The 15,470-nt window shown below is 31.3% G+C and overlaps 1 protein-coding gene across 5 annotated transcripts in view; it reads right to left on the reverse strand.

Annotated features, from left to right (window-relative positions):
• Window positions 1-15,470, reverse strand: part of LOC126745987 (serine/threonine-protein kinase mig-15) — a 162,158-nt gene that overhangs the window by 81,539 nt on the left and 65,149 nt on the right. For 3 of the 5 annotated variants that reach the window (XM_050454069.1, XM_050454070.1, XM_050454068.1), the window contains 2 exons: window positions 10,773-10,941; window positions 788-1,221 (listed from right to left, as the gene is read on the reverse strand). In XM_050454069.1, coding sequence (XP_050310026.1) covers window positions 788-1,221; window positions 10,773-10,941 — 603 coding nt within the window. The remainder of the gene's footprint in view (window positions 1-787; window positions 1,222-10,772; window positions 10,942-15,470) is intronic. The other 2 variants (XM_050454072.1, XM_050454071.1) reach the window with 1 other exon arrangement.

A 15,470-nucleotide genomic window follows, 5' to 3' on the forward strand; every position in this document is an offset into this window, starting at 1 on the left:
TATTAGTGTATGGAGTTGAATTATTAGTATATGAGTAATAAAAAATGCAGAGTTAAATATGGCTGAGCAATAAATACCAAAAAAAGTATGATTGTGTGAAGGAAAAGGATGAATAATATTATAAATTACTTTCTGAATATATCATACTTCAGAAAGCAACGCAATTGGCATTGATAAATAACATTAACTACAAAGAGCTAATTTAAACGAAATTCAAGCACATAACTTATTTCGTATTACATTCGGTAGTTTTCATTATTTGACAGTCAGTAGAACACATTTTTAAAAAGGAATTTGGAAAAAAAATTAATTCTCAAATTGTAGAATAGCTTCTCCTATTCAACTTTGGCTACTGTTGAAAAATTTCTTTATTGAACAGAAGTTGAATATAGGAATGTTAAGCAAGAAGAGATTTTAATGGAATTATCGAAATATTATTATAAATTTTAGTTTTCTAAAGACTAATTTCACAAAATATTAAATTCAAGATCAACTAATTTATCAAATAATCTTATTTTTTTTATACAACAGGTTAATATTAAGTATTTTTAGAATTCTCCATTATCAATTATTATCCGATTAAACAGTTTTAGGTCAAATTTTAATCATATTTCGACACTGAAAATTTGGCAAAGGATTTTAATACCCATTCGATGACTCCGATAAAATGTCACACAGTACTAACTTACTGTGCTCTATATTAAGACTTCGAAAAGGTTAAGGAGATACAATACTTCTCCTCGTTAGTCAGAAAAAAAAACCACAAAACATGCTTATCCATTCGCACCTGCTAATCTCAATTTTCTTGGGGGTAGAAGAGACCGGCGCATCGGTCCTCTTCCAATCCATTAAAATCGGCTCTCCGGTCGTTTTTTTACCCAAACCGGCTTCGGATCCCCGCCTATTATTAAATATACCGCTCGATCGCGCCTTTTGATCAATATAGATGGCGCTGTGCCTCGAGCTTAACGGGAAAAAATCGCTGTTCTCCCTCCGGAACCCTCTGAAAAACGGGGTAACTTTCGAATCGCTATCGTTCCTTCTGTGGCCCTGTTTCTTATTAGGATCCTCTTTTGGGGTGACGGTTGCTTTTTTATTGGCATTTTCGCCGCCCGTTTTATTTATCGGGAAAAACTTGTCGAAATTCCACTCTTTTAGGAGAGTCGCCTCGTCCACGTCCTCGTTGGCCCTTCTGTTGTACCCTTTAGCTGCAGGCTGCTGCTGCCATTTTCGAAACAAAACAAAATGATGGGTTGAAAAAAAAGAGGTTGTTTTTGATCTTACTTAGAGGATAAACATTTTTCTGCGCTTTGTTAATTTTGTTTTATGAAAAAAAAATTGTATAATCTTCACAAAAACATCTTTTATCAAAATGTTCAAATGTATTTTTACGATTGTAATTAGTTAAGCCAATGTCAATACTGGAAATATGATGTCTAGCCAAAACACAATGAAATTCAAGAAATTTAAGTTTACCTATTAACTCCTTATAAATCTACATTTAAAAAATCTTGTATAACCATAAAAAAAATTAAAAACGGAATCGAAGACATCAATTATCAATATCTGGTTAGCTATCCTTATCATTAACTTATGTTGATAAGATGTTACGAGGGAGCCAAACTCAAAAATTTACAATGACGCCAAGAAATGACATTGCTCAAATAAGACATATTCTCGATATGTCTAAACTCTAAAGCTATTTTAATAATTTCCAACTGACCCTATATCTATCAAATTAAAAAATATATATTTCTAAGGTTTTTAATAAATACATCTAACGATATTGCTTAGACTTTCTCCAGAAGTTTTTGTTCAAAGTCTTGACTTTTGAAAATCCGAGTAAAATATTTTGCTTAAGTTTTTAATATCTCATAAATGAACATATTATACAGAACATTCGGTAAGTACAAGGTATAATTCTGGAAATACAAAAACTATACAGGAGAGTTAAAAAAAAATAAGCATATTTTTTATACAAGGTGCCTAGTTTAAAATGATGTACACGGGGATATTGAAAATTGTTAAAGGTACAGGGTGGACCAAATGGGGAAAAAGTTGAGCAATCAAATGTCTATAAATAATTGGTCATCTACTTCTTTGAACTCAGAATAGCAGCGGATATACAAGGAAAAAAGTGTATTTTATTAAATCCCTTTATATCACGTTGATTATAAAATAATAACGAAATTTTCAAATTTGGGGAAAATAATAAGCGTGAATTTGAAAATAAAATAAAAAATAATCTAGGTCCACTACAAGTTTGTTTTTCTTATGGGCGCCAAATCGAATTTTTATATTTTCAGGAAATATTTTTCAACCATAAACAGAGTGTTACAATACTCGGTGCACATATTTTCAGAGCGTTTTATTGAGGTCAAATTAGGACCTTTTCAAATACTTAAAGGTTTTCTTTTTTTGGTTGTAATTTTTGAATAGACTTGTATAATTTAATAAAAGTTTAGTAATTTATAAGTATCATAAAGACGCATAAAATCATATTAAAGAAGATTTTCGTATATATCATGAGAGAAATCAAAATTGGACTTAATTTTTACAGAAGTCATTTATCACAATTAAAAAAATGTTTTTTTTTAACACTCTTATTTTCCTTGAAAAAGTATAACTACGAAAAAAAGTATATTTTTAATCAACAAATATTGTACATATTATAACATCTTTTTGATGTTGTCAAGAATTATGTGAATAAGTATTAATTAAAAAGTAATTTTCCTACTTAATTGCACATTAAATTAATAAGTTTAAAATAAATTATTTTACGTTGACAGAAAGAACTTTTAAAGTTAAAATTAGGCTGCGCTTTCATGGGTTATTATGTAGATTAATAAATTTATTTTTTTTATTATAATAGTATTTGTGACACGTACGTAATTAAGTTTTAATTTTTGTTCCTGAAAGGCTTTGAATGTTGTCATAAGTTATTATACAGTTTCCCTTATATTTTCTTTTATATCCTGAACCTCTTCCCGTTTCTTGTTGGGTTGTTTGTTTCTCAATTGATGTTTTTTTTTTCAATAAAATAATTAATTTTAATAAAATCTTGAAATTATTATTTTTTATGGCTTTAACAAAATTCAGCGAATCTTGTGTAAGGGCTTAGCTTTTGTTATTAGCTTTTTTTGATTACTAATTCTTAGTTTTTTTTTGTTGTTGTTAAATGGTGAAAGACTCAAATATTTAGTGGAATTTTTGCATCATTTAATTATTAATTGGATAAATTTTCGAATTATGTAGCATAATATACCTACCTACCTATTAGTTTTATATTCTGTGATTAATCGCTATTATTTCTTGGTGACTAATAAACGTCTTATTATTATTATATTGAGAATTAAACCTTCTATTAAAGATTTTTTAGAAACATCGATCAAATAAAAGGATTCTCATTTCATTCTTAAATTGAAAATGGCCTGCGTGAACCACTACACTTTCTTAAAGAAAAGTCCAAGGAAGTCACTCCAAGTGACCTCTTAAGCCATAAAACATGATCACCTTTTTCTAAATTATGTACAGGAATAGAGTCGGTCAGAATATAACGATGGACACCTATAAATGCGCCACACACTTTAACTGCAGGTCCCGTCAGTAAAAAGTTTCAGGCGATTCTGCGAGAACGGTTTCGCGCACAACACTGGCAACGCCGAGATGCACGCCTTGCTTTTGCGGCTCACTTATCCCCACCAAACGGCCGTATCTCTGTTATAATAAATTTATAATTGGTCGGCGAATTTTAACGTCAAAAATATTGCCATATGTTTTTAGACAGAGTTTTCACGGTTTAATAGTGCAACTTACAAAATAATGCTATTATTTTTCATGTCAATAATAATGATATTTTTTTATTCTTTTTGAAATAGGTAATACCTCTAAAAATGGATCAGTTCAACACCTCAAAATGATATATTATACTCGGTGACAATAATAAAACTATTGTCCTCCAAATAATTCCAAATGGTTTGTGATTATTAATTAAACTTGTGAGAATTAAAGAGTGGGATTTGACCGGAAGCGTTATTTTCCTTATTTTAAATTTAATATTAACACCTGTATTTTTAGGACATGAAATGAAGTTACTTCAGAATCCGATACCTACAACTATATACTGATAATTTTTAACATTTAATTTATTATCTCTATCTAGATTAACAAAATAACCCAACTTATACCTTAGTTTTTTAAGTAAAAAGACATTTTTAGAAAAAATAAAATTATGTAAGAACTGAATATTTAATAAATGTTTTCTTATTTTAAAAGCAGAGTGGCAAAAGTATTACCTTATTTTAAAAATGTTTGTATTTTTTAGTTTTAATTCAAATTCAAAAAATACTAATGGATAAGAAAAATATGAAAACCAAAATGGATATGGCATAAAATGTCTAGTATGGTTTGTTCAGTTGCATCTGCATATTTTCTTGTCGCCCAATCCATTCTCTGACAACACGTGAGGTATGAATTGGTGAATTATTTTAAACTCATTGGGATATATGATGTCAACAGATGGCAGCAACATATTTTTGAGAATGGTCCTATACTTATATCCTGTCAGATTGCTTTCTATTTGCCAAATTACTCCAGGACCGTTTTTGACAAACATATTTAGAATCGTATCGGGTGTTGTCCAGATGATAAACTTTTACTCAGCATGAAATTGTCGATTTCCAAGTCTTTTCGTCCATAAAAATTCTCAGGTATAAAAAAAGGTCAGAAATATCCAATAGTCTATTAAAAAATCACATGTCTAATATACAGGGTGGCGCATTCAAGGCTTCCCGCAAGGCATTACAGGGAGGGAAAGAACTTGTTGGAACAAAGTTTGTGTGGGAGAGGGACAATTTTTGATGTCAAAAGCATAACAAAATCTTTAATTCATTAAATAAGAGTTTTTTTCCCAATTTTTTTCCTGCAAATCTTAAAATAAACCTATTTTTAAATTATGTCATAGAGGGCGCCACCGGCAATTTTTTTTTAATTCCGTAATTTTTTAGGGTTGGCATAATTTAATTTTTTAATTGAAATATGCATTATGCAAACAGTTGTGCTTAAAAAAGATATACTTCAAAAATCTCGAACTCTTTTCGATATATTTATAATTTTCCTATTTCAGGCTAAAATATTTGTTAAGTAGGCGGTACCTGACAAGATGAATTATTATAAATCTCATTGTTACTGTTAGGGCTTGTGTTCTTGTCAGTTACTTTGATAAGTGGTTATGAAAAATCAAATCCAAACAATTAGTAACGTTATCTATTACCCTTTATTGCATTCTTATTGTTAATTCTGCCAGTCATTGTTATTTATTATTACTTATTGTATATGACATGACGTAGAAGTCGAAGATCTTGGCAGCACGAAATCTAGATTTTAACCCATTGGATTTCTGCATATAGATACATGAAATTAATGGTAAAAATATTAACTGCTGCTGAGTCGCTTCGAAATAACCAATTATTTCTTAAGATTCGGTGGTCTTTCAATAAAAGAATTTTAAAATGTATGGAGATCATATCGACCATTTACTGCAAATATTTTTATTATTCATTCGAAGTGTACTAAAGCAATTTAAATACTTTATGAATGTCGTTTTTGGTGAGTGAATTGAAAAAAACTTTAAATGTGAATATCTCGAAAAAAATTAATCGTAGTGAGATTTTTAAAGTACCTGTTTTAAGCAAAACTGTTTACACAATACATATTTTAAATAATAAATTAAATTATGGTAAGCCTAAGAAAGTTACACAATTAAAAAAAAAATTGTTGCTTGTGGCGCCCTCTATAAAATAAGTTTAAAAAAATTAATTTTAAGATTTGCCATATAAAAACAAAACCATATTCCAAATTTCGTTATATAAACGAAAAATACATGCCAAATTTATGGCTAAAATTTAGAAAAAAGTTCGTTAATCTTGCTGTATCTTGCTTGTATTTGACTTTCGGACTAGGCAAATTAAACTTAACCTTACTTTTCTTCAAAAGGAATCTGCTAATAAAATATAATATTTACCATTATTTATGTGACACCCTGTATAGTTACTTAATGATATGCCATAGAGAAATGAATATTAAAAGAGTGTTCGAAAGGTAGCCTAACCTAATCATCAAGTTCTAAAAATTTAGTTCGGTTAGACCGCATCGAGGGCCAACTTCTTGATATTCTAATGACAACGTCATAATTGTCATTAGAATATCAATTTTCTTTCGTTCCTTGCCACCACCCACCTTCGCATCATTGATCGTCGCCATTGCTTATTCCTTTTTATTTTGGCGTCCATTGGGTGTGTCCTTTTGTTTTTTTCTCAACAAAAAATAGTTAAAAATGTAGCTTAAAGTGATTAACGTGTAATTTCATCATATAGAAGCTTTTTTGTTGTTTTATTGTGTGGTAAGTGCCCCTAGGATGGGGTAAGTGCAATTTTTTTTATCAAATAGTTTTCACCATGTTGTAGTTCATCTAAAATTGTTGTTTACCATTTTAAAACTGCCCTAATAATGTTATCACCAGGAAAATTCATTTTTAAATGCAAGGCACCTACTTGTTCTAATGCATACTATTGGCCTATTGAGGATTCATACAAAAATAAAATTTTCTTTAAATTTTGTGAAAGTGACATTATTAGGAGGTCCGAATGGTTTAAAATACTTGGTTTAAACCCAACCTTAACAAGGTGTTATTTATGTCAAGACCATTTTGATGATATTTCATTTACTAGTACTATAGATACTCGTTTAAAAAAATGTGCTCTCCCGATTGCTGGCCCAAGTATTATTCAAAATGCCCCAGTACTGGTATTGAGGCACAAGTACCTTGGGAAGATACATTGACTTTATTACCTACTGTCATAATCCAGCAATCTCAATATAATGTTCAGAATGAACATAATTATGCTAGGCCAATGGTCATTCACCCTAATTCGAAAAGAAAGGTTGTGGAAAGCATAGGGCATTTTGATGGAGAAAATGGCACACAAAACCGAGATTTAGTATGTTGAGTCAAATTTTTGAAACAAGGGTTAAAAATCTTACTTCTAGAAAAAAAAATTATTATCTAAACAAAACCTAAAGCAACAGAATCTGCAAATTAAAAAGCAAACTGTTTTCGAGCAAACAAAAATTGAAAGCAGCATATCAGTTGTCAAAAACCCAAGTTTTTAAAGAACTAGAGCAAAATATGGATCCTTCAGTAGCCTCTTTTTTTAAAAATTGCTTTACAAATTTAAAAACAAAAAGACCAACATGGACAATCTAAGATAAGGTATATGCCCTAGCACTCTACAAATGTGGTCCAAAATCACACAGGTTTTTAAAAAGCAGTCTACCTTCACCAAGTAAATCGACCCTACAAAAACTTTTAAACTTTTTTTACTAGGTCTGACGAAAGGTATCATCAATGCTTTGCTGCTAGGAAGTACCAAAAGCACAATAAGTGAAACAACTTCCATTCTACCAGGTCACTACTCAAGGAGGTACCTCACCTCGATAAGATGGGAGTAAGATCCAGGGATTCTCCTTGAATATTTAAGAAAAAGGACTGATGACATCTAGAATTTAGGGTATACATCAGTGTCAACTAATTTTTAATATCATACTCTCCATAAAGAATATTTTAATTACAGGGTTAGTTTTTATATATTACCACTCCCCTAACATTTTTGGGTACCCTCTGTACAAAAAAGTAGGTAGTAAAAGTAAAATTTTTAGGGCATATTTTTGAGAAATATAGTTCTTATGTCTATAAATAATTAATTTATAAATTTGATAAATTGCAATTTTTGTATCATATCCTCAAAATGTAAAATGTAAAAAGCAAAATACATACCATGGACAGTGTTGTGCTAAAGCAGCACAAAAACAAATTGTATTAGGATCCCTTTTAAGACAATAAATTATAAACTTACTTTACAATTGACTTTAATTCTACCCCTACCCTTGTTAATTTATTGATATCAGCGAAATTAACATTGTAAGTATCGAGCATTTAATTCTCAAAATAGGACTTAATATATTATACTTAAATCTCTAAAATATTGTCTTACATAATTGACCCATTAAATCTTTTTTTCATAGCGTATTGGGCTGTAAAATGTCTTTCACATTCTCTAAAAATTAATGAAAAAGTGCATTATTAAGAATTTATTTTTTTGAAGGGCCTAAATGCATTAACTTAACAGCTTAAAAGCAAATTTGATGAATTTAATGTCAAAAACACTAACGAATTCAATTAAAAAATGTAAAAAATAAACTTAAATTACACACATTATCACTCTTAGCCTCTTCAAAAATTAAATTAATACACTTGCACTATTTCATAATTTTTTAGAGTTTGTGATCGAGATTTACAGCCTTTACGCTGTTAAAAATTGATCTAATGGGTCAATAATTTTAAATTTCGCGCCATTCTAAAATTTTGAATAGCCCGCCTTTTATTTCTATGACGGATCGGTATTACAGTAGACTATTTTACCGACTGTGACAAATGTCAATTATTTTAGTTCGGTTAGACCGCATCCGTGATGCTGCAATCGAGTTTAGGGTAAAGATGGTGCCTACTTGTTACTATGTGATTGAACCCTCTTATACTTTTAATTACTCTATGTGATATGCTAATGTGTGTTTCGTCAGGTCATTTTATAAACAAAAGTTCGTATGAACATATTCGCAGCGGCTTCATTTTTACTACCCTTTAGTAAGTCCAAATTTAAAAAAACTTTAGTTATTATTAACACAATTATGTAGATAACATTAATTTTAATGAAACTAAGGAGCTATTTTTTACATAATGAGATTCAATTCAAGTGGTGTCTCAGAGGGAAACTCGATATTTCTGATAAAAATCATTGGACGCTGCTGGATTTCCGCTAAGTAAAACGCTTATCAAATCCAATAGTTGATGATGATTTTTTTTAATAATGATTTTTTTAATAGGATTGAATGAGAATATTTTTCCTTCAAACTCATGAAAAAAACTGTAATCAAATAAGAGGTTTTAAAATAAAAATAGAAAAATCTAATTGCAAATATCGCATTATGTCGGTTTTTTTATCACTAGAAAAAATTATTCAAAATAGTTACGATTTTTTTCGATAGAACTGAAGGAAAATATTTTTTAACTTATTAAAAAACTTTAATCAAATAAGAGGGTTTAAAATCAAAATAAAAAAATGTAATTGCAAATCTAGCATTGTCAGTTTTTTTTATTATTAAAAAAAATATTGAAAAAATAGTTTCGATTTTTTTTTGGATAGGATTGAAGGAGACTAATTTTCCTTCAAACCCATTTAAACACAAAACTTCCATGGCATTAAATTATTTCAAATGTTAAAACGTGAGAAGAATTTTTTAATTCTTCTCACGTTTTAACATAATTTTTTAATTATAAAAAATATGCTACGCGAGAGGGAGATCAAAAGCGCGCGGCGTTGCCGTATTGTACCCGAGGTACTTGTCTCTCAGATCTTCGTAAAACTTTTCACTGTCGGGAGCTGTACCTTGTAGCGACATTATGCTCAACGAAATAAACGAAGATATTAAAGCACGAATACACAGCGACAATATCTCATTCAGTCCAGAACGGTGTAATCAGCATAACGACGAATGCAGAACTCCAGGGACAACATCCTAAAAGACCTACAGACTATGCATATAGGACTGGAAGGAGGCCATGATAAATCGGGACCGATGGAGGCAAGAGATAACGCGACCAAGAGTTGTAGTGCTACCAAGAAGAAGAAGAAAATGTTCAAAATTTGTATCTTCAAACATGAATTAAGAAATCTGTAAGAATAATAAAATATTTAATTTACATTAAAATCACTCATTCATCATCCTCATTGGCAACTCGTACTCTCGTACTCTTCACTTTTCACAAACCAACCATCATTTCATCACACTATAACATATAGACTATCTTATCATATTTTATTTAAAAAGATGCTTGATATTTTATTAAAAGCGAAAAGGTATTGTTTTGGTGACAATTTTTTATGACATTATAAAAATTTTTTTTGACATTTCTACATAAGCCTTTCAATGTTCTTAGAATTTCGTGTTTTGTTAGTTAGTATTTGTATTTATTTTCTTTTATGGAAATGCTTTAATCATAAAATGGGAATTTTTTAAATATTTTAGGTAATACTGATGATAATTACTGAAAACTACTAACTTTATTGATTGCAATACAGTTTACCTTTTTAGAAGAAAAATTACCAGAGTATAAAATGCAATTTTTATCTGTGACATCTGTTGAAAATTTGGTCCGAAAATTTTAGATTTTGATGTTAAAAAAATTAGCATTGTCTTGTATATATAATTTATAGAGATGAGTAAAATTTCATTAAAATATACAACTCTGTTTAAGAGCCAAGAAAGTAGATCTCCCAATAACTCTTTGCATCACTGTATCTCCGTCAAAGAGCGCTTTTTTTCATTTTAACACAATAGCCTTATTTTAACCTCTCCTAAATATTACTCCCAAAATTATGCCCTGTCCTTACCGGACGGCCTTAGTTGCCTATAGTAAAGCTTAGATAACTTATAAACTGGGTAATAATGTGTTTAAAACAGTTGTACAACAGTTTTAACAACATAAAATATTGCACAAATGCTTTAGTTGCTAACAATAAAATACTGAAATATGATTTCCTTATTGATTCAAAAACAACCTCTAACAGAATGCGTAAATAAACATGATCACGAAACGAAAAAAAAAATAAAGTAAAGCCAAAAAAGTCAACCTTAGCAAAACAATGAGCACTTACCTTCCTAAGGACTAGAGTTCGATCACCCTGAGATTCGTCATCGTCAGGAGTGGGTGGAAGAGGACGATTGGGGGCGCCCCCGGTGCCCACGGTTGAACCCGAACCGCCACTAGTCGCACCCGGGCTCGATACGCTAGCGGAGCCTTCAGGAACCCCGGGAAGACCGGCCCTATAAGAAAACTCGGGACTAACAAAAAAAAAAGAAAGAAAAAAAGAACAAAAAGGAGTTATAAGGATAGTAATATCAGGGTAATGGGAAAAATGAAAGAATAATTTAAATTAAAAGGATAAAGAGAAAATAATTTGTTAGTGTAAAACTTATTAATTAATAATAATTATAATCTTAAAACATTGAATACACTAGAACAGCGTTACTCAAAATGTGGTCCGCGGAGCCCCGGTGCTCCGCGAAACCTCCGGTAGGGCTCCGCCAGCAGTCATAATAAATGAATGCATGTATTAAAGTGGACCCTATAAGAATAAAAGTAACCTAAGATAAAAATAAACAACAAAAAGAAACGCCCAGTTATAGGTGTTACTGGTACATATACGAAAATTTAATATATGTATTATTAAGTAAATGCCCGACCTATTACATCGAAATGTTACAGCGTTACTCGTACGCCACCATTCGCCCCCGGACTATAAGCAATCGAATGACCTCGGTTCGTCGCGCTGTTTCTCGTGCGTCGACGCGTACTTGTGAGAAAATCGTCTGGCTCTCCGAAGTTTCTGAGGAATTCGAGATGATTCGATGGTTGCTGATATAATATAAAGGAGGATTGTTTGGCGCGGAGAATTTATGAATCAAGCAACGTATTGCAAAATTTACTCACACCGCGCTCCGTATCTTATGTTCGCTTGTCTTGTTGTTGTTCGTAGTGGTTGTAAAATCTTGTATTTCGTGAGTCAAGAGATACTATTTGTCATAAAATTGATCAAATCAAATTAGTGTTAAAGAAGAATGGAGCGCTGGCTTAAAGGTGTTGCAAAAAATGTGGTTCGCTTGGATGATGCGTCAAATTCAAATCAAGGTGATATGACAACGTCAAGTTCTAGTTTTATGGTTTCAAGTTCAAGTAGTAAAACATCTAATGACACATTGAAGGTGAAAAAATGAAAGTATGACGAATCATCCATTAATCTCGGATTTGTTGATTCAACGGCTCACCTCTTTGTATGTTGTGCAGCAAACTCCTTCCTAATAGTTCGATGGTACCTGCTAAGATGCGCCGACATCTAGAATCTGTACATCCCGACTTCAAAAACAAAAGTAAAGAATTTTTTCTACGTAAAAAAGAACAATTATTAAGAAGCCAAAAAACTATGACGTATGCGACTCAGACTGTGAATGAAAAGGCCACGGAGGCATGGTATTTGGTTAATTACCGCATTGCCCAAGCAGGAAAAGCGCACACTATCGCTGAAAAACAAATAAAAAATCTAGTAGACATAACAAAATGTATGTTCGACGAAAAATCTGTAAAGCATCTTTCTACAGTGCCGCTTTCGAACGATACAGTTACGCGCCGAATTCGACTGATGTTGCTGGACTCGCCATCTTGCTAGTAATGGTGCGATATCCATATAAACATTCACTCGAAGAAGACTTGCTTATGTGCTCATCGCTGCTTACTAACACAACCGGAGAAGAAATTTTTAACACGATTAACATATTTTTTGAAGAAAATCAACTCGACTGGAATGATTGTATTGATATTTGTACCGATGGAGCCAAGGCAATGACAGGTAGAACAGCAGGAGCAATATCACGAATAAAAATGAAAGCATCAAATTGTAGTTCCAGCCACTGCATCCTGCATAGACCAAATCTAAAATTGGTTCTTGATGAGTCAGTAAAAATAATTAATTTTGCCAAGTCACGTCCACTACAATCCCGATTGTTCTCAATATTATGTGAAGATTATGGTAGCGATCATAAAACACTATTGCTCCGTACTGAAGTGAGATGGTTGTCTCGGGGTAAAACTGACAAGGCTTTTTGAACTAAGAACAGAATTAGAAGCTTTTCTTACAGATGTTCCTTTTAATTTAAAAGACCGTTTGTCCGATAAAAGCTGGTTATTTAGACTAGCATTTTTAGCAGACATGTTTGAAAAACTTAACGAATTAAACCTGTTACTACAAGGAAAACAGACAACAGTTTTCAATGCTAACAACAAAATAACTGCTTTTAGAAGAAAATTAGATTTTTGGATTACTTGTTTTGGTAAGAGAGAAATCGAAAGGTTTTCATTGCTAAGTGAGTTCCTTAGTCACCATAGTCTTAGTGATACAGAAATATTTCAAAATGAAATATTGTTGAATTGGTGCCTTATCTGAATGATCTGCAAGGGACTTTTAAATCTTACTTTCCTAAAGAACAGAATACAAAACTGAAAATAAACTCATGGATTCAAAACCCTTTTTCATCTAAATTGCAGAAGCCTGAAAATGTGTCAAATAATATCTATGAATCATTTCTAGAAATGACATCGGATACAAGAATGGAATCATTGTTCAAAACAATTTCACTAAATGATTTTTGGTGCAGGGTTCGTGATGAATATCCACAACTTGCCACAGAAGCTTTGAATGTTCTTCTGCCGTTCCCAACAACGTATTTGTGTGAAACGGGATTTTCAGCAAATACAGCTACAAAAACAAAATACCGTAATAGACTGGATGCCGAACCAGGCATGAGAATTCAACTTTCTTCTATCAAGCCTGACATTACCCTATCAACTGGGTAGGAATAAAAAACAATTACATGCCTCGCATTAAATGAACTTAGTGTTATCATTTGCTTACTTACTCACTATTTACTGTATCTATCTTTTTTTGTATGATTATTAATAAACAATTCACATATAACTTCTTTTGCTTTTAGTTTAGAGTTTAGGGTTTCGTTAAAAATTAAGTTTTTTAAAAGGGTTCCGTCACGAAAAAAGTTTGAGTAACACTGCACTAGAATGAACATTGGCTGCTTTGAATTGAGCGCAACATCTACACAGGGGGCAGAGGGGATATTTTGTTAATAAACATACTTAGTATTCCATCTTTCTAGTGATTACTCAATTTTAATACAAGAAAATAAAGTGATGTAATAAATTATTATAATTAGCAGAAACTGAGTTGCATTCTTTATTATAAAGCAAAAGAAAGAGTGAAACTCCTTTAGTAACCAAAACTATTTTTTACTATATTTACACTAAACACTAACAATAATTAATATTCTTAATTTGAATTCTTTAAATCACCAAATTTCCACACAGCAACAACGCTGTAGATTTTGCCCAGAAATATTCTCGCGATAGAGGTATTTGGCAACTACGCTCATTGTTTACTTTTGGATCGTTCCTTTCGTACAGTATTGGTACTAAAAGGATGTTTTGAGTGGTTTCAGTGCGTGTTTTTAATTAATATTAAGACTAAAAACTCCCTTTTGGCTGAAAAATGATAAAGAAGTCTGAAGTGGGTCACATATATTGGAAAAAAGGAAATTCAAATTGTTCCTTTCACAGACGAGTTAGGTGTCTATGGTTTCATCCTTCTAGGTTATAATATTATAAAAGACGGCATATTTGTGAAGTATCTATTAAATATTGGATACCAAAATATTAAATGTTTAATTAAGTATATTATTAAAATCTAACAAATTTATTGCTTATTCGAACCCGAAATGCCGCAAAATTAATATGTGCAAAAACGAAGGAGTGTCTGGTCGATATCCAGTAACCAAAATCGAGGACGCAGCATATGTCGTTTGCCAGCAACATATTTGTAGCTGGCGTCCATTTTTATTTAATCAATATAATGCCTGTATCTCCTGGAATTCCAAAGGAGTTTTAATAATTTTTTGTCTAGATATTAACAATGGATAACTTCATCGGTTTATACTGGGTATAAACCACGAGTTTTGTTTTTGTTTTGTAGAGGTTTGCAACCATCTCAAATACGTTTAGATATGTATTATAGAAAAAAAAATAATTCAAATCCTTTGGGAGCCTTTTTCATTTCCTTAACATTCGAGTTTTAAGTAATTTTCACAAAAAAAACTTTAGTTTGTAGATGTTTATAAACACCATAAATGGATTTAGTTATTAATTGTTAATATCTGGACAAAAAAATATTAAAATTCTTGGGAATTTCAGGAGATACGGGCATTATATCGATTAAATAGCAGCGGGTGCGGACTATGAATAGGTTGCTGGCAAACGACATATGCTGCGTTCTAGATTTTTGGTTGCTGGATATCGATCGGGCGCTAGCTTCACAGATATGAACAAATATCTAGAAAAACAACATAAAGTGGCAACATCGGATACATGCATTGTAAACATAGAGGTAATCTACGTTGCCAAGTTGCTTTTTTTTCATTAACTTTTTTGTCAGGAATCTTTTTTTATTCTGAAAAACTTGTCGATTACTCTCAAAGTATATATTATTAGTCAGCAAATAAACGAAACTTTTTAAGAGTAAATTTTTTACCCGTGATTAAAAAAATTATATATTGAATGAAAAATTGGAAAGTCGATTTGACATCATTGTCTGAGCGTTGGTGAACTCAAACAACCTCGCCTACGGTTTGAAGCTAGGCTTATTCTAGGCATTCAATGTTCTAAGATTATAATAAAAATCCTCTCTGAGAAATATCACGAAAGAAATTTTATTGAATACAATTTATTTATATGAAGA

The sequence above is a fragment of the Anthonomus grandis genome, chromosome 16, assembly GCF_022605725.1.
Source record: "Anthonomus grandis grandis chromosome 16, icAntGran1.3, whole genome shotgun sequence".
Lineage (NCBI taxonomy): Eukaryota > Metazoa > Arthropoda > Insecta > Coleoptera > Curculionidae > Anthonomus > Anthonomus grandis.